This window comes from Triturus cristatus, chromosome 1_2, assembly GCF_964204655.1.
Source record: "Triturus cristatus chromosome 1_2, aTriCri1.1, whole genome shotgun sequence".
Lineage (NCBI taxonomy): Eukaryota > Metazoa > Chordata > Amphibia > Caudata > Salamandridae > Triturus > Triturus cristatus.
In genome coordinates, this window is record NC_140580.1 from 935,197,051 (window position 1) to 935,222,498 (window position 25,448).

General features: G+C 49.3%; 1 protein-coding gene across 2 annotated transcripts in view; it reads right to left on the bottom strand.

Annotated features, from left to right (window-relative positions):
• Positions 1-25,448, bottom strand: part of MTOR (mechanistic target of rapamycin kinase) — a 1,008,697-nt gene that overhangs the window by 262,100 nt on the left and 721,149 nt on the right. For both annotated transcript variants that reach the window (XM_085609875.1, XM_085609873.1), the window contains one exon: positions 6,288-6,405. In XM_085609875.1, coding sequence (XP_085466001.1) covers positions 6,288-6,405 — 118 coding nt within the window. The remainder of the gene's footprint in view (positions 1-6,287; positions 6,406-25,448) is intronic.

Sequence of the window (25,448 nt, forward strand, 5' to 3'; positions counted from 1 at the left end):
GCCCTACCCTTGAGGGTTTACGGCGGCAGGCCGAAGCCCAGGCAGCGGGTAACGATTCGGGGAACTTCCACATATATTGGGAAGATGGACTCCTTTATAGCGAACCCAAGGCTCCGGTGCATGGTTCATCCCGGGCCTTGATGGTTCCCCAGCGTTACCAAGCCTTCCTATTGGGATTGGCTCATGAAATACCCTTGGCAGGACACTTGGGACAAGACAAGACCTTTGCTCGACTTGTCCCTCATTTCTACTGGCCTCAGATGAGGATTACGTCCGATACTTTTTGTAGGACGTGTGTAACCTGCCAAGCTAGTGGGAAAACAGGGGTGAAGCTGAAGGCTCCCCTGGAACCACTGCCTGTCGTTGGCACCCCCTTTGAAAGGGTGGGCATCGACATTGTTGGGCCATTGGATCCACCAACGTCTGCCGGTCACAGGTTTATCCTGGTTCTGGTGGATCATGCCACTCGGTACCCAGAGGCTATCCCTCTGAGGACCATTACTGCACCTGCAGTGGCACGGGCTCTTATGGGAATTTTCACCCGGATGGGATTCCCCAAGGAAGTTGTGTCAGACAGAGGTACCAACTTCATGTCGGCATATATGCGGGCTATGTGGAAAGAGTGTGGAGTCACTTACCGGTTCTCCACTCCTTATCACCCCCAGACCAATGGTCTGGTGGAGAGGTTTAACAAAACCTTAAAGGGCATGATCAGGAGTCTGCCCGAGAGCCTGCGGAGGAAATGGGACGTCCTCCTACCTTGTTTGCTGTTTTCTTACAGGGAGGTACCACAGAAGGGAGTGGGCTTCAGCCCATTCGAGCTGTTGTACGGACACCCTGTGCGAGGACCCCTCAGCCTGGTGAAGGATGGATGGGAAAAGACTCCCAGAAAACTCCCCCAGGATGTGGTGAGCTACATGCTGGCTTTTCGTAGCCAAATGGCTAGGTTGTGGAAGCAAGCTTCTGAAAACCTAGAAGCCAGCCAGACGGTCATGAAGGAATGGTATGACCGAAACGCTCACCCGGTGGAGCTGGAGCCTGGCCAGAAGGTGTGGGTGATGGAACCTGGAGAGCTTAGCGCCCTCCAGGGTCGCTGGTCAGGCCCCTTTGAGGTGGTTGAGAAGAAGGGCAAGGTCACCTATGTGGTGGATCTTAAGACCCCCAGGCAGCCCCATCGGGTGCTCCATGTCAACCGCCTCAAGCCTCACCAAGAGAGACCCGAGGTCACTTTAATGATGGTGACTGATGGGTCAGAGGAAGAGGAAAGTGAACCTCTTCCTGATCTGTTTGCGTCCCAAGAGAAGGATGGGTCGGTGGAGGGAGTGATCCTTTCACCGTCCCTAACTCCTGAACAACGGAAGGACTGCCACCAGGTTCTGGAGCAGTTTGCGACCTTGTTCTCACTTATCCCGGGAAGGACTCATCTGTGTACCCATGATGTGGACACAGGGGACAGCCCACCTGTGAAGTCCAAGTCCTACCGACTGTCGGATAAGGTGAAGGCGAGCATCCATGGAGAAGTTACCAAGATGCTAGAGCTAGGAGTGATTGAGCCTTCAAGTAGTGCCTGGTCCAGTCCGGTGGTACTGGTACCCAAAGCTGCCCCGCCGGGCACTACCTCAGAACTCCGGTTTTGTGTGGATTACAGGGGACTGAGTTCTGTGACAAAGACAGATGCTCATCCCATCCCGAGAGCGGATGAGCTCATTGACCGGTTGGGAGCTGCCCAATATCTCAGTACCTTTGACCTTACATCCGGGTACTGGCAGATTTCCCTGACAGATGGAGCCAAGGAAAGGTCAGCCTTCTCCACACCTGAGGGTCACTACCAGTTCTGTGTGATGCCCTTTGGGCTCAAGAACGCCCCTGCCACGTTCCAGCGGTTGGTGAACCAAGTCCTCTCTGGGATGGAGGCCTTTTCGGTTGCGTACCTGGATGACATTGCTGTCTTCAGCCGCAGCTGGGAGGACCATTTGTGTCACCTACAGGCTGTCCTTCAGGCTTTGCAGCAGGCGGGTCTGACGATCAAGGCCAGTAAGTGCCAGATCGGGCAGGGGTCGGTAGTGTACCTCGGTCACTTGGTGGGTCTGGGCAAGGTGCAACACCTCCAGGCCAAGATCGAAACTATCATGGCCTGGGAACCCCCCAAGACACAGACAGAGGTCCGAGCCTTCTTGGGCCTCACTGGCTACTACCGACGCTTCGTCAAGGGATACGGTACTATCGTGGCCCCCTTGACTGAGCTCACTTCTACACTTCTAAAAAGCACCCTCGATGGGTAAACTGGACCGAGGGATGTCAACAAGCCTTTGACTTGTTCTATTGCATGTTTTTGCAGGAGGGAGATTACCTCCTGTTTTAGTAATGTGGAATGTTCTTGTGACATTGGGCGTTGCCTGGGTGGAATGTTTGGGGGGGTAGAGGTTAATTCCAGGCAGTATCCTGACCGAATAATTTGCGTCACCCACTTGTCTGAGGTGATGGTCTCCCAGACATGAAGGAAATTTTGAAGTCTGCCCCCGACCGGAGTGGGATGGTCTGGAGGGAGCGGGGGGGGGGGAGGGAGGAAGTCATTGGGTAGGCGGTGTGGCAGAGCGGGCGGTATTTGTTTTGCCTCTGCCTTTATTATTATTGCCCCTATAGCCGCCTCTTTGATAACCCCTTGTGAAGGTGGACTGAGTGGGGAATTTGTAGGAAGTGGACGCGTTATCTGAGGAGTAGCCTCTAGATGTACTCCGAAAGGAAGAGCGGCGAAAAGAGCGCCTAGGAGGGTGTAACTGCAGGGCTCCCATGGACTTCGCCGTATCGGTGTCCTTCATTTTTTCGAGGGCCTCATCTACCTTTGGGCCGAATAGGTGTTCTTGGTCAAAGGGATGATTCAGGATGGAGGCTTGTACCTCTGGTTTAAAACCTGATATTCTTAGCCAAGCATGGCGACGGAGGAGGACGCTAGTATTAATGGCCCTGGAAGCTGTGTCTGCTGCATCTAAGGCACAGCGTATAGAGGTGTTAGTTATTGTCTTACCCTCTTGAATTAATTCATTGGCCCTATTTTTATATATTTCAGGGAGGTGGTGCATTATGGTTTCTAATTCATCATAATGTGCCCTATCGTATCAGGCCAATAGCGCTTGGGTGTTGGCGATACGCCATATATTGGCTGCCTGTGACGCAGTGCGCTTTCCTGACGTGTCCAGTAGCTTTGAATCTTTGTCACGTGGTGGTGCTTCGCCTGACGCCTGGGAATTTGATCTTTTTCATGCAGTGGAAACCACTAGGGAATCTAGTGGCGCTGGCCCTTTGATATAGGCAGGATCTGTGGGGGCAGCTTTGTATTTTTTTTCTATGCGTGGGTTAATGACCCTGACCCTGACTGGGTCCTTAAAAACCTCTGGCGCATGTTTTACCACCCCCATGAGCATAGGTAGTATGGAGGTAGACCTATGTGTGGTATCAAATGTGTCGAGGAGGAAATCCTCCTCCACTGGGTCAGTGTGTAACTCTACCCCATGATAGTGTGCCGCCCTTTGAAGTAGGTGGTGGAAACCTAATGAGTCTTCCGGTGGAGATGGCCTGGAAGGGTAAAGGTCATCTTGTGGGACGTCGGGAATATCTGGGTTATTGTAGTCGTCCCATGGGTCTGGGGATCCTGTAGGGGTGGGATCTTGAGGCACATCCCCTGTATCGTGATATGGGTCCCCCTGATCATCATCGTCTGGAGACGGGGTCGGAGAGCGATGAGGTGGGGGTGGAGAAGGCGGAGGGGGCGGAGGTGGAGAGGGTGGAGGAGGTGGGGAAGGTATTCTGAAAGGGGAGGTAGCAGAGTCCTTCCTCTTTGGAGGTGGAGGCGGAGCCGGTTTGTCCAAATGTCTCTTTTTGGAAGAGAGTGCCAAATGTCCAGTTTTTGGATCCCAGGTGAGAGTTTTTTGTAAGGGATCCGGTGTAAATAGTTCCTGTGACAGTGTTTGGTCCGTCGGCGCCAAAGTCTTCGGGGCCGATGACTTTTTAGGCTTGTCCGTGCCAGTTTGCTTAGCACTGGGCTTGGGAACCTCCGATTTCTTGGTCGGCGCCGAGGTGGGCTTCGGCTTGGAAGTGTCGGTGCCGAGGGCCTTATGGGGTTTGGTCGGTACCGAAGATGGCGTCGGTACGGAAGCGCTGGGTTTCGACACCGAGGACTTCGGTGCGGAGCTCGGTGTCGAGGTAGAGGCCGGTTTCTTTTTCGTTGCCGAAGTGTGTTTCTCGGCACCGCTGGCAGGCTGGCTCGAGCCCAAGCCGCCGGAAGGCTTATTTGGCTTCTTCACCGGGCCCAAATGTGGGGTGTGTGAAGCAGTGTCTCTGGTCTTGCCTAGGCCCGAAGGCGTGACTGAAGCCTTTTTGGGTGTTGGCGCGGGTGTGGGAGGGGGGTATATTACTCACGACCCTCTGCGCCGGAGTGATGTCCTCCACATCTGAGTCGTCGGCCTCGGAAGCACTGACTAGGTCCTCTTCGGTGCGCTGCTGTCCCGTATCTTCGATGTCGTCTCCGAAGATAACGACTGGAACGGAGGTCGAGGAGTGTGCCATGTTTCGTCTGGCTCTTCGGTCCCGAAAAGTCTTTTTCAATCTGAAAGACTTACAGGCCGGACAGTCTCGAGCCTCTTGTTCAGGGGAGAGGCAGAGGTTGCACACCTCATGAAGATCGGTGTGGGGGAATTTGGACCCACATCGAGGGCACTTCTTGAATGGAGTTCTTTCCATCAGCCGGGACCGGAGCTTGGGTAGGCCCGAAGGCCGCCGTCGACGTCTGGAACCGAAGATTTGTCGATGAGAAGGTGCGTTGATAGAGGAGATCGCGATCGAAACAATACCGCGATGTGAGGTGAGGATTCCGCTTTGATCGTCGAACTGGAAAATGTTCGGAACCGGAGAGCGAAGATTACATCCGAGCCCGATGGCGGAAAAAAACAATCTGAGGATGGAGCCGAAGCCCATGCGCAATATGATCCAAAGGAGGAGTCACCGACCTCGTGACTTCCAAAAGACTTTCCAAGAGGAAAAACAAACTGCAAACATACGGGCCCAACACCAGATGGCGATCTATGCAAAAGTGTGTAATCTGCAGCTCATATGCCTCAAACATTAATTTACATTACAATGCAACACAACATCATCAGTGCAGTCACATGTCCAAAAGCTGCCGGGATGTACTGGGCCTCCAATGACTCTTGACATTATTGACAGCAGTGAGGTAGCTAGAGTCTCTTTGGATATACAGGGCTCATGCAGGGTCTGCTGTAACTTTAAAGCAATGTCCAGACTCTCCTGATAAACGCGGGGCCTGTGCTGGCTCCACACATTGCTGCAGTGAGATGCAAGGATGCTCCGGGGATGTATGGGGTCTTTGCGGGGTCTACTGAACACACGACTGCAGTGAGGTGCTCAGACTCCTATTGTGATGACTACAGTGAGACACTTCTGAAATGTATGGGGCCTTTGCAGGGTCTACATAAAATGTGACAGCAGTGACATATCTGAACGCCCCCAGAATGTACTGTGTTTGCGCTGGCTTAACGCTTCACGTAGCTGCAAAGAGTTGTCCAGAGTCTTATGGCAAATGTGAGTCCTCTACCGACCCTACACATGAAAGCAGTGAGACTCTTGAACACGCCTAGGATAGAAGCTCCTTTGATGCACAGGAACTTTGCGGGTCTGTTTAACATAGGACTGCAGTGGGACACAGACTCTTCTAGGAATGATGGGGTGTACATATACTCTACATCAGTGGCTCCTCCGCTAAGGCACACTCCCTAAGAGCGCATGACTGCTTGGCCGGCCCAATTGGGCCAGCCAAACAGTCATGCACACTTTGCATCTTCCCCACCAGGCTGCATTACAGAGCCTGGTGGGGAACATGCCCAGCCTCTTAGCCCCTGTCGGAGTGAACCAATCACAAAGCTGCTGTAAGGCAACGTTGTGATTGGACAGGGAATTCTGGCAATCTGTGTGCTTCCTGTTTCTGCCAGAAGACGACAGAGAAAAGGCAGCACCCAGGTAAGTTCTTTTTTTTTATATTCTCCCCACCGCCCCACCAGCCATGCTCAGTTGCAACTGCTACTGCTCTACATGTGAGTGAGGTGAGATACCTGGATGCTCTTGGAATGTAAATGGCGCCTGTACCTGGCACATTACTTTACTGAGGTACCCAGATTCTTCTGGACAGACTCCACACATGACAGCAGTCAGACTCCACACATGACAGCAGGCATCGACTTCGGGGCGCTCCTGGATGAACGAGTCCACAGACGTACCTTGTACCAGCTGCGGTCGTGCTCGGTGCAGGCGCTGTAGCACTGCAGCACCTTGGGGATGGTGCTCTCGTTGATGCCCTGCAGGTTCAGCTGCCACTCACCCAGCTTCAGGAAACACCTTGAAAGACAGAGGAGGAGGAATGTAATGCACGAAGCATAGAGGACTTTAACCAAGCCTGGGGTACCACTGCCACAGTAGGTAAGTGTGCAGGCTGTGAAGAAAAATAAATCCCCGCTCAACTCCTGCATACCTTGGCTCGAAAAGCACCAACGGCAAAATCTAATTTGGTGCCCCTTCTAATTCTCCCCCCTTACCTTCCCCCCAGCTACACTTCTTCTCTTCCTAGGCGTCGTATACAATACTATTACACAACTTAACAGTTCTGCGTTTGAGCAATGCTTGGAGTAGGAATGAGAAAAGTCTGCCCTGCTGTCTGATACTGCTGTACCCGTTAGGTCTGCATAGCGCCAGGACTCCATCCTGAGGATAGGTGAGTGCTACATAAATATTATTATACCTTCAGTATTTTATCAGTAAAACATGAATTGATGCTATTCCACTCCCTCTGCCAGAAGACCTCTACCAGCGGATACTGTAGGACGAGTCTGCGGGACAAACGGGGCAAGGCTGAGAGTTACGGAGGGTCTGCCCTGCCCCCTTCCCTGCTCCTGACCCTGTCTCCCCTAACCCCTCGCTACTGCAGATGACGGGGGGGGGGGGGGGGGGGGTTGTGTTCACAGGTCAGTCAGGTCTTGAGTGATTATTTTAGCAGTGACCAGGCTATGAAAACAACCGCCCCTCCCACCCACCCCTTCCTAGCACCAGAAATGAGAGGGAAAGAAACGAAGTGAAGGGGAACATTTATGGAAACAAAAATAAAAGGCGCTGACAGCCTGCAATAAAAAAAGATAAAAGCAGGCAGTAAGGTCAAGCTCATTGTGTGCCCCCCAAACGCAGGCGCCCTGTGCCCTGCTCGCCCAAAACAACCCTGTTAAAATAACGGGCCTTTTCTCTCCACTGAGATGGTGGAATGTGAATTTTCAGATGTAAAAGTTGGCAGCCCCCGTCCCCTGGGAGTGGGCCTGTGTTGTGTTACCGGGGGAAACGAGGCGTGCTAACATCATCAGCGGCTGATGGCGCGAGCAGGGCTAATAAACAAAGAGCGGGTTGGGAGGCGGCACTTTCCACACAACCCGCGCGCCGGCCTCCTCTGGCCCCGGGCCGAGATCGGGGACGGATTTTCGATCTCTCCTGCCTCACTATGAAACAGGAAATTATGAAAGGCTCAGGGCCTCGGGCGGGAGAGAGGGAAAGAGGGCACGGGCAGGTACTGGTAGAATGAAGAGAGGGTTATTCACAGATGACAGAGATGCTGCTCTGAGAAATGGAACAAGTAAGGTTGAATGCGAAGGATATTATGATGTCCAAGTGCAAAATGCAAACCCACTTCAATCACAGTAATTTCCTGTCCAGATCATAAATAGAACGCATATTGAAATCACATGGGGTTACTATCATCAGGATCGAAGGATGTTCACAGTCTAAATGCAGGATGATTTTATAACCCACATGTAAACATTTCTGTATGATATTACAATTGTGCAGGTACAGAATTCAGTATCTAGTGGTTAATTCACCCGATCCCAATGTGAAAGAGCTTTTTTTAAAATAACAGATCGGACATACTTGGTAAAAATACCTTAGTAATGAAAACAAACATTAGCAAAGCCAATAGGTCTCCCCTACAAGAGAGCTATTGGGGTTTTCAATGGTTTAACGATGTTGTACAGCAGCAAAGGCGCTATGCATAATGTCTGAAGTTACAATAAAACAAAAGTGTTATGATGAGGCCAGAACTGGCCGCTTCATAACACTGTGTTTTTTTTAATGCTGGCAGGGTGTGAGTGCGGCAGGTAACGGCAGGGCCAGCTTTAGGGCAGTGCGACTGGTGCAGCTGCACTGGGCCCTGACCTGTGGAGGGGGGCGCTCTGACCTCAGGGGGGCACTGTGCTTGGCAATATCTCATGATAAGAGAAATGAGGAGGATATGTTGCAGGTTGTAGTGAGAATCCGAGGAGGCGGTCATGGGATGTGGGGGCGCCAAAAGTAATTGTCGCACCGGGCGCCACCAGAGATAATGCCAGCCCCGGGTAACGGGGTAATACTGACAACATAGGGGGTGGGGAAAAAAGCTCTAAGACGCAGGCAGGCAACTTGGAGGGAGGGTGAGTCGGAGGCAACACAGACAACAGAGGATGGGAGGGAGAGACTGGGGGCAACTTGGACACACTATGATCTGGCAGCAAGCACAAGCCCAATAGAGCGTGGGAGGGAAGGGCTGGGGCAAGCAACAACACAGACATAAATAAAAGGAGGAATGGACGGCGGGTAAGGTCAAGCAACCACACAGACATCAACGTAAGGTAGAAGGAGGCGGTTGGGGTCAAGCTACATGGATGAGGGAGGACAAGGGTGGGCAAGCAAAGCAGACAAGGGATAGAGGGACACAGGGGGAGTGGGAAGTGAGTACATGAGGGAGCCAGCTGAAAAAGACACACTCTGTTAGAGTGCTTAAACCAAAATAAGAAAGAATGAGCAGTAGAAGGACACAAGTAATGTGTCTGTGCTCCAGGAGAGGGACAAGTACAAAGAGGAAGTAAGCATTCAGCAGCTGACCAATAAGAAGCAAGCAAGTGAGAGTGACAATGAAGACAACCAAAGGTATGTAATGAGCGGGCTCTAAGCCCACTGAGAAAACCCACAAAATGTCTCGAAGAGCCAGCACATGCATTGCCTCAGGCAAGACCTAAAAAGGAAAGTTTACGTCTGGCAAACATTTTGTTTTGCCAGGTACACATAGCAGTTTAAACAAGCATTTTCAATGCAATAGGTCTCGCATAATTAAAGTTTAAGCTGTTGGCATTGCTAATAATAATGCAACACCAATAGCAGCTCAAAGATTCAGTAATGTGAGACCTATGTGTTTTTTTTTATGTAGCATGAACTTGAGTGAAAGGTGTGTATTAATGTTGCATTGAGTACAGTGTAATTATGTGTTGTGTTATTATGTGGCACAGAGTGGTATTGTGTGGAGTGTATTTATCTTGCATTAAGTAGAGAGTAATTATGTGACGTGCAATTATGTAGTACTGAGTGGTATGTGGAGTGTATTTATGTTGTATTGAATACAGTGTAATTATGTGATGTGTAATCACACAACCACACCCACACACACAACCACCCACACACCCACACACACAACCACATACACACACACACAACTTAAGGGAATCGGATAACGGAAAGAGAAAGAACTCTATCCAAAATCACACGTTTTCAGTCCATTCAGAAAGTATGACTTAGCCCCAACGAGTCCTTGTTTTGTAGCTAAGCAGATACAGTCAATTATTTCAGTAAGCCTGACGCGACATTAGAAAAAGAGAAGTATAGTGCAATTATTAGGCACGCATTGTTTACCTTGTAACCGCGTAAATATTTGCCGCGCATTCATTTTTTTTACCTTGTAACCGCCTTCATTAATTTTACCTTGTAACGAAGTAAATATTTGCAGAGCATTTTCATTTACTTTGCCTTGTAACCGCTATTTTACCTTGTAACCGCGTAAAGATTAGCCATGCATCTCTCCCAATTAAGCAACAAACTGTATTGCAGCCGCAAAGCCACAAGTAAAGTGATCGCAAAACCGAAAGCAAAGCCACAAGATGTATTTGTTTTACTGTCTGTTTCTTCTCTCATAGTGTATTCATCTTTCTCTTAGTTTGTGCGTTTCTTTCTCTCTCTCAGTCTATCTGTGTGTCTCTGTCTTTGTATATGCTCCTCAGTGCCCGTCATGCTCCGCTATATGTGTCTACCTATGTGTACACTGTATTTGCGTGTATGTATCAAACTCTATATGTGTCTTTTAGTGTTTATGAGTTTGCCATTATCTCTGCCTCTGTTCCTCTTTGTCTATCTGTCTCAGTTTCTAGCTTTGTGTATGTGCCTCTGTTTCTGTATATCTCTTTGCTTGTTAATCTCTTTTTCTATATGTGTGTACGTCTGTTTTCCTGTACCTAGGTCTAGCTCTGTGTATTTCTGTCTATACGTCTATAACTCTATTTGTAAGCAAGCGACATTTTAGATTAAGGGAATCGGGTAACGAAAAGAGAAAGAACTATCCAAAATCAAACGTTTTCAGTCCAGTCAGAAAATATGACATAGCCCCAATGCGTCCTTGTTTTGTAGCTAAGCAGATACAGTCAATTACTTCAGTAAGCCTGACACGACATTAGAAAAAGAAAAGTATAGTGCAATTATTAGGCACTAATTGTTTACCTTGTAACCGCGTAAATATTTGCAGCGCATTTTAAATTTTTTTTACCTTGTAACCGCCTTCATTTATTTTACCTTGTAACGAAGTAAATATTTGCAGCGCATTTTCATTTACTTTCCCTTGTAACCGCCTTCATTTATTTTACCTTGTAACCGCGTAAAGATTAGCCACGCATTCCTCCCAATTAAGCAACAAACTGTATTGCAGCCGCAAAGCCACAAGTAAAGTGATCGCAAAACTGAAAGCAAAGCCACAAGTAAAGCGATCGCAAAACCGAAAGCAATCGCTTTTGAAAGCAGAGACAGCCGCCAATGGTGCGCGTGCGCGCCACAGACAGCCATATGCTTTCAATTATCGCGCCTGTGTCTGGGCACGATAATTGAAACCAGATAGGCTTTAGTGCGTGTAACAGACACCAATAGGCCGCGGGCGGAGCAATGCGCCCGCCATTGGCCTATTGCGTGCTCTGTCTAAAAAATACAGCCACTAAAAGCTCAATAATAGAAAACAAAACAAAATACACACGCACAAGCGTGTACAATTCCAGGGTCCATTTCTGAATGCTGGACAAAAGGACTCTCGCAGTGCAACGCTAGGCGCGAGACCTAAAGAGCGCCAAGGCAGGCCTGGAGATATGTTTTACAGTGCTACTCACAATGAGTGCTGCAACCTACTAGCAGCATTTAATTTACAGGCCCTAGGTACATGTGGTACCATATACTAAATGATTTATAAGTAAATTAAATGTGCCAGTTAAGAGTATGACAATTCCAACATGTTTAGAGAGGAGAACACAAGCACTTTACCCCTGGTTCACAGGGGTAAAGTGCGCAGAGTCCTATGGCTAGCAAAAACAAGCTCAGCAAAGGACAGACAAACAATGGGGATTATTATGGGCCACTTATCATGAGGGCAACAAAGAAATAATAATGTCTCCTGTTAAAAAAATTGGCTTGCATCTTCTACCACTGCACTGGAACTGCAAGGGGTACTCAAGACAGGAAAAGAATACCATGCTGCTCACTTAAGCAGGACACCAAAACGCTGCCCATAAAGGTCTCACAGCAAACCAACACCCTTACCACCAAGCAATCCCTCACAGTGTCCTTTACCACAACATGAGAACCATATCTTATTTAACTAAGGGAAATAGATCAAGGTGAATGGTGTTCCAATAGGTTATGTTAGGATGTGTTGTGTTACCTTTCTGGCACTGTGTAGTAACATCTTGCGGACATCACTCCGTGAGTTCTGATGGTTATGCGTTTTAGCATTACAGTGATGTTATACTCAGACTGTTGTGTGGTGGAGGTACTTGTCGCTATAGGATGTTTGCTCTATACATACTACACCAAAATGAGGTACAGTGTGTATAGAGTCCAAGTGTCTCCAGAGTTAGGCAGTGGTTAAAGTTAGGAAGAACCTTACTCTCTAAGTGGTAGCTTGGTCGAGCAGTTAGGCAGTATCAGAGGACAGTGTTAAGCATTTGATGTACACACTCAGTCAGCAAATGAATTCACACACTCAAGAACTGAACTCTAGGCCAATTGTTGTATAAAAATATACTGTTGTTTATTTTTAGAACCAAGCAAGCCTGGTACAGGTAAGCATTAAATACTTTTCAGTAATAAGTTACTGGATATAGAACAGTTTGAAAATGCAATAGAAATTGTACTTTGTTTGATTTACAGGGGAGCAGTAGTATGCAACACTTAGCAAATACAGTACATTGGAATGAATAGGCTTTTTCAGTAAATTACAGGTAAGTTACTTTTATGTTAGTTTTTCTAACTCAGTGCTGGATGCCTAGATTCAGCACTGAGACATTTCCTGGAAACAAGCGAGTAAATGCGTTTTTGGTATTCGTGCGATTTTTAAAGAATTTTTCCAGATTTCAAAACTCTACACTTAGAAACGTTTTGGAGCTGTACATTGAAATGAATAGGATTTTTCAACACATTGCAGGTAAGATACTTTTACGTTACTTTTTCTAACTCCGTGCTGGATGCCTAGATTCAGCACTGGGACATGTACAGAAAACAGGTGAGAAAACACGTTTTGATTATTTGTACGATTTTTAAAGAATATCTTTAGTTTTCAAAACTCCACACTTGGTCGTTTTTTGGAGGGAAAATTGTCAATGTTATCCTATGGAGGAAAAACAGGTTATCGGTTTGCAGGTAAGTAAACGACTTTGGGAGTTAAGGCTCTGGGGTTAGACTCGGGGGTCTCCCTGGGTTAGTGATGCAGTAGAATTGCACCCTCAGCGGCACTAGGACGGCCGGGTGCAGAGTGTTGAGGCCCAATGTTATCCTATGGAGGATAGGGGGTCTCCGGTTGGTGGCTGCTGGCAAGCAGGCCACAAGGTTGTGGGAGCAAAGCTCTTGGGGTTTAGCTCAGGGCAAGTTGGGGACCAAAGTAGCAGCAAAGGTGAACCCTCAGCGGCACTGGGGCAGCCAGGTGCAGGGTGCTGTTTTGAGGTCAGGTGCCCTGTTGTTTCCATTGGGGAACCTCTGGGACAAAGAAACACTGCAGGCTTTAGGACGAGGATCTTCCAGGTGTGACCACCACTTCGAGGGGTAAGTTGGGATGTCGTGGGTTGGTTAGGCACAGTTGGTTTGGGCACACAAGACTGTGGGGCGTCGGGTGCAGGGGTGGCTTGGGACATCGAATTTTCGAACCCGCTCTGTTCACGGATGTCCAGATTGGACATTGGCGTTTTGAGTGCCCCCTTTTGCAAGGACAGCAGTATCAGAATGGTAGAGGACATATGAGAAGCCGCCCAGGGCACTTAGGAAATAGGAGAGGTATGGATGATCGTACTAGGTTTGAGGCAGTTGAGCATACTCAAAATTCCTCTAACACTTTTGACAGGCGAAATCAATATCACATGTCCGATTATCTGACCGAGGATTTGAAGGGCTCTAATTATGCATAGGAATGCCTAGGATGGGTAAGGAACCAGTTGAAGTCCCAGTAGATCAGAAGGGTCCCTATGTCGATGCAAACGTCTTGGGTTCTACTGATCGGTTCATGTACGTCTTGGGTTCTACTGATCGGTTTCTGGTTGATACAGGACCTACTCGTAGCGCCCTGTCTAAACAATTGGTTTCTAGGGCTCCCCTGTCTGGCTCAACAATAACATCGATAGGATTCGATGGGACACCTTCCCTTAGCCCACTGCCACAGCCACTTGCATTTCATGTTGATAAATTCACTGCCGCATGTCCTTTTCTGCTTTCCCCTAAAAGGCCGGATAACATTGTGGGTCTCGATATGCTCAAACATTTTCGTGCTATGATACGTTGTTCCCCAGAAGGTGTGCGTGTTATTTTGAATGATAACTATCCTATGGTTGAGAAGTCTTGTCTCATTAGAGAAGATATTGCTTTGGCATCGCTACTTAGTACCATGTGGGCTACATCAGATACAGATGTGGGACAAATGATTATCCCACCAGTCCATATTCAAGTGAAGGAGGGCACTTCATTGCCTCGATTGCCACAATATAAAATATCTCGAGAAGGTAAAGTGGCACTAATACGTATTGTTCATATTGTTCAAGATCTGATTAAAGGAGGGGTTGTGGAAGAAGCCCCTTACAATATTTGCAATAGTCCTATTCTTCCCATCTTGAAAAAAGACGCCGATACTAAAATATACAGGTTTATCATTGACTTACGAGAGGTAAGATTGTAGTGCCCCAATACCCAGAAGTCTCTGACATCAAAACACTTCTTACTGTGGTTCCTCTGACTGCAACTACATTCAGTGTGATAGACTTGAAGAATGCTTTCTTCTCGATACCTATTCATCCTGACAGCCATTATTTGTTCGGCTTCACTTTGAATAATCGTTCCTTCAGATTTTGTAGAGCTCCACAGGGGTATACAGAGAGTCCTAGCATCTATAGCCAGGCATTGAAAAGACAGCTTGATTCTTTTCCTGTACTGAAAGGGGTGGCTCTTATTCAATATCTTGTTGGCTGCTGATACCCCTGAACAGTGTGAAGAAGGAACACTGTCATTGCTATCATTCCTTGCATCTCACCATCAAAGTCTCTCGGAAGAAATTGCAATATTGTACACAGCAGGTTACCTATTTTGGTCACCTCCTGCATAAGGAGGGACGTGCACTTACATCAGACCGCATTCAAGCCATTTTAGACACACCTGTGACCTGTACGCAGAAGGATGTTCGTGAACTGATTGGTCTTACTTCCTTTTGTAGGCAGTGGATTCCTAGTTTTTCTTACATTGTTAAACCCTTGTTGGCCCTTTTGATTAAAGACACTCCGATGCCACTCCCATGGACTACTGAATGTCAGGATGCTTTCCAGCAGTTACGCCAAGCTCTTTGTTCTGCACCAGTATTAGGAACACCACACTACACTAAGTCTTTTACACTTTATGTACAAGAGAGGGACGGTTGTGCTCTCTCAGTTTTAGTATAGACACATGGTGATAAGCAGCGTCCTTGTGCATATTTCTCAGCTGTCCTTGATCCAGTCGTCCGTGCATTGCCAGAGTGTTTTCGAGCGGTGTCCTAATAAACACATTTATTAGGACAAACTATAGTCAGAGGAACAATCTGTGGAACACCGCCACAGTAGGCGAACTGCCAGTTTAAAACGCATAATGCATCCAAAGGATGCTAAATGAAAGGGTAAGCACCCCCGACCATGCTAAAGGAAGACCTGAGGCTTACTATCAGCCTAAAACACATAATGCATCCAAAGGATGCTAAATGAAAAGGTACCACCTCAGAACAACGCCTGAGGAGCACAGGTCTAAGGGGGGTTGCGAAAGCCTGCAAGAAGGCGTTGAACAGCCGAGTCGGCGTGTGCATCAACTAATAAAACCCCATCAAAGGGTAAATCAACAAGACTCTCCCGGATATTTTCCAGGAAGACGTTACCCGTAACCAAGCATGGCGCCGCAAGGCGACTGAACAAGCCATAGCCCGGCCTAAGGAATCAGCAGAATCCAAGGCGGAGCGGATCGTAAACTCAGCAAGGTCATGGCCATCCTGGAAAAGATGAAGCAGGTCAACACGAGCACCTTCAGTGCTGGTGGACAGCAAAGACTCTGTCGAGTCCCACAGGGCAAAGGTAGCCCAAGCCAGGACACACACTGTATTTAGTGACCTTAGTGCCGCACGGGTAGAGGCAAAGATGTTCTGACCCCATGACTCAAGCCATCTGGACTCCCGGAAGGGAGGAAGAAATAGCCGGGGCAAAGAAGGGAAGGCAGTTTGCAAGACAAAGCCCTGCACGTCGGGTTGCACAAATAAGCAGACCGGTCATGTGGAGCAGGACGGTGTCGGTGCAAGACTGAACGAGACACCGGGTCACCGGAAGCTGGCCGAACCCAAAAGGGCATCATAAAGAGAAGCTTCAAAGGGCAGAAGCGGCTCCACATTTCCTGACCCACGGTGAAGGACATCAAGTAAAAGGTCTACAGACAGGGGCGCCGAAGGGGGCTGCATGTTCAGAATCCGAGGCCAAAGAGACCACTCTTAGAAAAGCCGCACCAGCCTCGGTCGCCCTCCGAGGAGGGGACAGTAGCTCATCATTAGGTGAGGGCTGTAAGCTAACCCTCCCAAGACAGTGAGGGTGCGGCCAATGCTCCACTGTGGGGAGCCCCATTGACGAATGCTGGTCCTGACGAGGCTCTTGAAGAGATGAGGAGCCTGCCGGGTGCGGGTGCTCCTGAGGAGGTGGGGATCCTGACAGATCTACATATTCTAAGGGAGGCAGAGGCAAGGATACATCCGACGTCGCCAGGCGTGAGGCCGATGCCAAACTCTCTCCAGACGCTTCCGGAGAAGATTCAACTACCCGGCGTCGATGCGGCGCCAGAACAACTTTAGTTGGCGCCGATCCGGCCTCATCCGGCGCTGATTTGACTCCATCTGGCGTCGAGTCAGTCCCTTCCTGTGCCGAATACACGACAAGCTCCCCTTCCGAAGAAGTAGAAGGCGCCGGAGCCAGGGAGGCAAGCCTCCGGCGCCGCACTGGCACCGACTCAGCCTCAACCACAACAGGCTCCGACTTCGAAGAAAGAAGCGGAGGCAAGCCGGGGAGGCGAGTCTACGGCGCCGGACCGGCGCCGACCCCGTCTCCGGACAGGTGGCCGCCTGACCAGAAGGCCGAGGCGTGCACAAAGCGAGGCTTTGAGCACTAGCAGCCACCTGCGACGCCACGGGGAGCCCCACGGGACTATGCCGTGCGGCAGGGGTGCCATGGGTTGTACAGGAGGACCCAGCCGGGCCGCATCCTCACGACTCCATATGGATCGTAGAGGGGGACCCAGCCGGGCCGCGCCCTGACGATACCACATCTCCGAAATCCCTGGAGGACAAGGGCTTATTTGACGCTGGGGGTGAACCCACCGTCGAGTCCGTCAGGGACCCCACAGCTAGTGGAGGACGCAAGGACGCCCCATGGACAGGAGAGGACCCAAGGGAGGCCTGCAAGGCCGTGGCATAAGCCTCCATTTGGGCCCGAGTCGCCCCCGTGGTGGATAATGGGGGGACGACTGTCGGAGGCCCACGTCCAGATTGTTCCGAGAGCGAGCGCTCCTGACAACGGATGAAGGCGAGGTTGAGGACCTCGGCGACAAGCCCCGCAACTTACCGAGATGAGGCGACTGACGGTCCCGGGCCCCACAGGGCGATCGACGGAGGAAAGGCGTTGAAGAGGCCGTGGGACGAGACGACTCCGACAGGGATAGCCGTGCCGAAAGGAGCTTCATCTGGCGCTCCCGCCAGCACTTCAGCTTGAGGTGTTGGCAGGCGTCACTCACGCAATCTATGGACTAAACTAAGAGTCCGACTTCTAATTGAACAAACCGGTGGTTTACATAGGATCTTAACCATATATACACCTTTCAGCTACCTGGAGAGGTAAGGTGATTCTCGTTTTTCTATGGAAACATCTTGTTATCCGCGTTTTTCCTTTTATTACAATCTATCATGCCCATAAGAGGCTATAATAATTTCATAATTCACTCTTACCAGGTCACATTACATTTCTTGTGAAAAAGCATACCAATTGAAAGTCGACCACCTTTTGAAATTCCTGAAGGTTGATGTTTTAAAAAACAATTTATGGTAAGAATTGACACATGAAATCTTTCTTAATACGGGTGTTAACCATATTATTCTCAGATATTCAGTATCTATAAAAGATTTTGTTTATCATAAATTTAATAGTTCATTTATAGATGAGGTTCCTTAACATATTAATATTAAACTGAACTTTCTGCCTAGGATATCGGACTACATATATACTCAGGCAGGATATACATGTGGTTTTTTGAAAGTTTTAACTCTTGTTATGTATGTAAATTTGACTAAATATGTCGAAATATTGAATATTGTCTGTAATGTATTTATACGTGAAATTCATGTTATATGTTCTTTGTTGCCTTTTCTTCAGTTTCTATCATTCGTATAGAAATATACAGTTAACGTCAATTTTTGTGTAATAGAAACAATGTAGTATGTTGTGTTTTATGTTGTACATAATGTGTTTTATACATATATATGTTTGTATTTGTATTTATTCACAGCCCTGACGAAGTTCGTAAAGAACGAAACGAGTTGGCTGAGTCTGATATCTCTAAGAGTTGAATAAGAATAAAAGAACAACAATTGGAATATTTGAAAAGACTCCTTTTTGGTGCACCGTCCTTTTGTAAAAAGTTTGTATATCTGGTTTCCAGTAGAGCATAAGTACGGCTCGGTCTGGACGTGTTTTTGCACCTACTACGAATTTGTATACTGATTTTGGATTTGATGTGCTCAACATTGGTCAGCCGTACGGTTACTTTTGTTCACGCTCCTGACAACGGATGAAGGCGAGGTTGAGGACCTCGGCGACAAGCCCCGCAACTTACCGAGATGAGGCGACTGAGGGTCCCGGGCCCCACAGGGCGATCGACGGAGGAAAGGCGTTGAAGAGGCCGTGGGACGAGACGACTCCGACAGGGATAGCCGTGCCGAAAGGAGCTTCATCTGGCGCTCCCGCCAGCACTTCAGCTTGAGGTGTTGGCAGGCGTCACAGTCCGTTGAGTCGTGGTGCTCACCCAGACACCACATTCAGATAAGATGTAGTTCCGTCACGGACATTTGCCGCGAACAGGAAGTACAAGATTTAAAGCCCGCGGGTATCGCACAAGTCCCGGGCCCCAGAGGGCAATCGACGGAGGAAAGGCGTTGAAGAGGCCGTGGGACGAGATGACTCTGACAGGGACAGCCATGCCGAAAGGAACTTCATCCGGCGCTCCCGCCGGGACTTCGGCTTGAGGTGTTGGCAGGCGTCGCAGTCCGTTGAGTCGTGGTGCTCGCTCAGACACCACATGCAGATAAGATGCGGGTCCGTCGCGGACATTTGCAGCGAACAGGAAGTACAAGATTTAAAGCCCGAGGGCATCGCACACTGTTCTCAAACGCGAAGCGTTGATAAAGGGCCTGAAAACAAGCCAGAGGAACCGCTCACTCCGGATCCGCGTTGCATGTGGAAAAGAAGGAAACTGATGTCAGCGCGCCGGGAGGGACTTCTATGACCTCGCTGACGCCACATACGTGGACGACGTCAGGGCGGGGTCATGTGGCGCCGTCCCCCGGCGGCAGAGGTTCTGCTGAAAAAAGTTTTCCGGATCCAGTCTGACGCCTGGGGATATTCTAAGTTAAGGAATCTGCGGTCAGGTGTCTCTATCAGATGTGGTCTGTGCCTTTAGTAAATGGATAGAGGCACACGCTACGAAAGATAATACAGCTTTTACTACAGCAAAGGTGCTTCTAAAGGAGTTTTTCCCCAGATTCGGCATTTGTCGAGTTTTGTGGAGTGACAACGGACTCCATTTCATTCGGCAATTTGTTGAGTACCTTATGAAAGGATTGGGAATTAAGCAGAAGTTCCATGCAGCTTTCCACACTCAGCAGGGCTAGTGGAAAAATAGAATTCTACCCTCAAGCTTACGTTGGCTAAAATACAGGCTTCCACATCTTTGAAATGGCCTGATGCACTGCCCTTGGCTTTGCTATCCATTAGATCGGTGCCACATACACGATCTGGCCTCACACCGTATGCGGTCGTTTTCGGAAGGCCAATGAATATTTGGGGGATTCCTAAGCCACACCCTATACCTGATGTGCATTGTGTATTGATGAGTGACTACCTATCTCAGTTAACTGACAGCTTGTCTTCTATTTATCAACAGGTTCGAGAAGCTCTTCCTGACAGGTCGAAGGATGAGGGCCATGGTCTGCGGCCAGGTGATTTTGTTGTAACAGAGTCCTTCCAGATAGCCAATTCCCTAGCCCGAGGTGGCACGGCCCTGAGCAGGTGCTCTTGGCGTCCAGAACTGCAGTCCGAGCGACCAATCGGAAGAATTGGGTACATTCCACCCACTGCAAGGAAGTACCGTCCACCTTGGTGGAACCTGCTGCGCTGAAGAACTATCGGGACATTCTGGTCACAGAGAGAGGCCAAGCTACATCACCTGAAGAACCTGAGGAAGTCTTCCCGGTCCACACGATCCCTGGTGCATCTCGATATCAGCTGCGACCTCAGAAAAGAGAAAGTTTGTTGTCGAAAGAGACTGGTTGAGCCACCGTCCTGGGTTAGTGAAGTCTGAGCTACAAAGGGGGGGGGGGGGGGGGGGGGGGGGGGACTCCGGTAGGGACACTCGTCTCAAACTCAGTGGAGAAACCAACGGCTGCCCAGGACTTTAGAGTTCCATCTGCTTTGTTGTACAACGTCGAGATAAACATGCCTATGGAGAAGACATTGACTACTGCAATATGGAATATGCTACTTACCAGTATGCATCTGTTCTTGGCATGTAGAGCTGCAGAGTTGTACACTTAGCATAGGTCGCCATCTGGTGTTGGGCCCGGATGTTTGCAGTTTGTTTTTCTTCTTGGACAGTCTTTGGAAGTCACGAGTTTGGTGACTCCTCCTTCGGTCCGTACTGCGCATGGGCTTCGGCTCCATCCTCAGATTGTTTTTCGCCAATAGGGAAATGATGGAGCGTAGTAATAACAGTGAGAAACCCATGTGTTGTATCTAAATAAGATGTACTGGAACGGATACAGGTAGCCGGGGAGGCGGGTGGGCGTGTACAACTCTGCAGCTCTACATGCCAAGAACAGATGCATACTGGTAAGTAGCATATTCCGTTCGAGGCATATGAGCTGCAGATTGTACACTTAGCATAGATTATATAGCAGTACCCAACCTTAGCGGCGACCACCGGTATCCGTTGCAGCTGTTTGAAAAAGTGTCTTTAGTACAGCCTGGCCCACCCTAGCTTGCTGCTTGGAATGCACATCTACACAGTAGTGTTTTGTGAAGGTGTGCGGTGTAGACCATGTGGCTGCCTTGCAGATGTCATCTAAGGGTATATTCCCTAGAAAAGCCATAGAAGCCCCTAACTTTCTTGTAGAGTGGGCTTTAGGGGGAACAGATAATGTTCTCTTTGCCTTCTGATAGCAAATTTGTATGCATTTTACAATCCACCTAGCTATCCCTGATTTTGAAATGGGGTTGCCTTTATGTGGTGGAGAGAAGGAAACGAACAATTGTTTAGTCTTCCTGAAGGGTTGCGTTCTTTGTATGTAGTATAGTAACGCCCTTTTTACATCAAGCGTGTGTAAGGCCCTTTCTGCAACAGATTGGGGTTGCGAAAAGAAGACAGGTAATTCCACTGATTGATTGAGGTGGAAGGGGGAAATGACTTTGGGCAGAAACTTCGGATTTGTGCGAAGTATGACCTTGCTGTGATGCATTTGTATGTAGGGTTCCTGTATGGTGAACGCTTGTATTTCACCAACCCTTCTAAGGGAAGTGATAGCTACAAGGAAAGCTGTTTTCCAGGTGAGAAACTGTAGCTCACATTTGTGCATTGGTTCGAAGGGCGGACCCATTAGACGTGTAAGAACCAAATTTAGATTCCATACAGGGGAAGGTGGTGCCCTGGGAGGAATTACTCGTTTAAGGCCTTCCATGAAGGCTTTAATAGCGGGCACTCTGAAGAGTGATAAATGCTGCCTGTTTTGTAGATAGGCAGCGATCGCTGCTAGGTGTAGGCGTATGGATGAATATGCCAGGTTACACCTGTGAAGATGGAGCAGATAGCATATTATGTGCTGTATGGATGCATCTAGAGGGTTGATTGTATTGTTACGGCAGTAAATTACAAATCTTTTCCACTTTGCGGCATAGCATGCTCTAGTGGTAGGACGTCTGGCTTCCATGATGATGTTCATGCAACCAGGGGGAAGGTTAAGGTATCCGAATTCTAGGATTTCAGGAGCCAGATCGCCAGGTTGAGCTGAGCTGGGTCCGGGTGCCTGATTTCTCCATGGTTCTGGGTTAGGAGGCATGGGGATAGATGCAATTTTTGATGTGGTACCACTGACAGTTGTAGTAGCGTGGTGTACCACGGCTGCCTGGCCCACGTCGGAGCTACCAGAATGAGTGTGAGGGAGTGCTGTTGTAGCTTCCTGACCACTAATGGAATTAGTGGGAGAGGTGGAAAGGCGTATGCAAATCTGCCTGACCAGTTCATCCATATCGCATTGCCCTTGGACAATGGGTGTGGGTATCTGGCGGCGAAGCTTGGGCATTTTTTGTTTTCGTGGGTGGCGAAGAGGTCTATCTGAGGATGCCCCCACTGTTGGAAGAATGGGTGAAGAACTTGTGGATGCAGTTCCCATTCGTGTAGTTGTTGTGTTTGTCTGCTGAGCAGATCTGCCATGGTGTTTTGTACGCCTGGAACGTGCTGTGCCAGGAGAAAGATGTTTTGGGGAATTGCCCATCTCCATATGCTCTGGGCTAAGCGGGAGAGCTGGGGAGAGTGTGTCCCCCCCTGTTTTTGTATATAATACATCGCAGTCATATTGTCTGTGCGAATGAGGACTGCTTTGCCCGAAATCTGTTTTTGGAAAGATTTTAGGGCTAGAAAGATCGCCAAGAGCTCCAGGTGGTTGATGTGGAGCGATTTTTGCTGTGGCGTCCATAGACCTTGCATGGTGAGGTGTAGGAGGTGCGCTCCCCAGCCGGAGAGCGATGCGTCCGCTGTTAGAATCACCTGAGGAACCGGGTCCAGGAACGGCCGCCCTTTGGAAAGGTTTGTGGTGTTCCACCACTGCAGAGAGTGATGTGTGCGGCCGTCCACCAACACCAGATCCGTCAGCTGACCCTGGGCCTGGTTCCACTGTTGTGCTAGGCACTCTTGAAGTGGACGCATGTGGAGTCTTGCATGGGGCACTATGAAGATGCAAGACGCCATCATTCCTATGAGCTTCATAAACACTCTTGCTGGAAGAGAGTGTTGAGGAAGGAATGTTTTGCGTAAGGCTTGAATGCTTGTGATTCTGGCTGAGTTTGGATAGGCAATACCCTTGGAGGTGTCTATAGTGGCCCCGAGATATTGCTTTGTGTGAGATGGTATGAGGTGGGACTTTTGGTAGTTCACCGTGAAGCCTAGCTGGTGGAGCAGTTGGATGGTGCTGTTTGTATGCTGCACACATTGGTCGTAGGACGCGGCTTTTATCAGCCAGTCGTCCAGGTAAGGGAAGACGTGAATGTGTTGACGTCTGAGGTGTGCTGCTACTACTGCTAGGCATTTGGTAAACACCCGCGGTGCGGTGGTGACCCCGAAGGGGAGAACCGTGAATTGGTAATGTTGCCCGTCCACCACGAACCTGAGGTATTTCCTGTGAGAGGGGTGTATTGGAATGTGAAAGTATGCGTCTTTCAGATCCAAGGTTGTGAGAAAGTCTCCCTGGCAGAGGAGTGGGAGGACTTGCTGTAGGGTGACCATGTGAAAATGGTCTGAATGTATGTAGGCATTTAGAGGCCGGAGGTCGAGAATGGGTCTGAGGGTCCCGTCTTTCTTTGGTATTAAGAAATATAGGGAGTAGACCCCTAGATTTTGTTGATTGACGGGGACCTGCTCTATAGCGTGTTTTTGGAGGAGTGAGAGTACCTCTTGTTTGAGCAGTGTGGAATGTTCTTGAGACATTGGACGGTGCCTTGGTGGGATATTGGGTGGGGTAGATGTTAGTTCGAGACAGTACCCTGACCGAATGATTTGGGTTACCCATTTGTCCGATGTTATGGACTCCCATACGTGGATAAAGTTTTGTAGTCTGCCCCCGACCGGAGTGGAATGGTCTGGGGGGAGCGGAGGGGAGTCATTGTGCGGGGGGGGGTGGCAGAACGGGTGTTGTTGGTTTTGCCCCTGCCCTTATTGTTGTTACCCCTGTAACCACCTCTCTGATTGCCCTTTGAAAAGGTATTTTGAGGAGGGGACTTGTAGGAGGTAGAGGCGTTATCGGTGGAGGAGCCTCTGCCTGTGCCACGAAAGGACGAGCGTCGAAAGGAACGTTTGGAGGCTTGTGTTTGGAGTGCCCCCATAGACTTTGCTGTGTCTGTGTCTTTCTTCATCTTTTCGAGCGCTTCGTCTACCTTTGGCCCAAAGAGTGTTTCCTGGTCAAAGGGGTGATTGAGTATGGATGCCTGGACTTCAGGCTTGAAACCTGAGATCCTGAGCCAGGCGTGGCGACGAAGCAGGACACTGGTATTTATGGCCCTAGAAGCAGTGTCGGCTGCATCGAGGGCACACTTAATGGAGGTGTTTGTAATTAGTTTACCCTCCTGTATCAGGTCATGAGCCTTGTGCTTGTATTTTTCTGGAAGGTGCTGCATAAGAGCCTCTAGTTCGTCATAGTGTGCTCTATCATATCGCGCAAGCAGTGCTTGTGTGTTTGCAATGCGCCACATGTTTGCAGCTTGGGAGGCGGTGCGTTTACCAGACGCGTCCAGAAGTTTAGATTCTTTGTCTGGCGGTGGGGCATCTCCTGAGGATTGGGAGTTAGCCCGCTTTCTAGCTGTGGAGACAACTAGGGAATCTAGGGGAGCAGGGCCCTTGATGTAAGCAGGGTCTGTGGGTGCCGCCTTATACTTCTTCTCTATTCTAGGGTTCAGTACTCTGGCTCTGACAGGGTCTTTGAACACCTCTGTAGCGTGCTTGGTGACACCCTTAAGCATGGGTAAAATGGAAGTGGATTTGTCTTGTATATCAAATGTATCCAGTAGGAAGTCTTCTTCTACTGGTTCACTGTGCATGTCCACCCCATGGTAGTGTGCTGCTCTCTGCACTAAATGGTGAAACCCTAAGGAGTCCTCTGGAGGAGACGGTCTTGATGGGTATAAGTCGTCCTGAGGTACATTGGGTATATCAGGGTTATTGTAATCCTCCCATGGATCTGGGGTCCCTGGTGGAGTGGGATCCATTGGGGCGTCCGCCGGGTAATTGTCCGGATCCCCATCATCCGGATCTGGGGATGGGGTCGGATCGTAGTGAGGTACAGGTGGCGGAGACCTGTGAGGTGGAGGCGGTGGAGGAGGTGGAGGGGGTAGGGGAGGCGGTGGTGGGGAGGGCACTCTGAGGGGAGAAGTAGCAGAGTCCTTCCTTTTGGGTGGAGGAGGAGGAGCATCAAGGCGTCTTTTCTTGGTAGTTAAAGTCAAAAGCCCAGTCTTTGGATCTTTGGACAAAGTCTTTTGTAAAGGGTCTGGTGTAAACAGAGCCAATGGTGTCGAGTCGTCTGTCGGCACCGGTGATTTCGGAACCGGGGGTTTCGATGGTCTGTGTGCGCCATGCTTTTTTGAGGTCTCCGGGTGTTTCGGCGTCGAATGATGTTTCGGCGCCGGAGCATCGGTGCCGACAGATTTGTGTTTGTGTTTGGTCGGCACCGAGTGTCCAGGCTTCGGCACCGGTGGTTTCGGAGTCGAGCTGGATTTTGCAGTCTT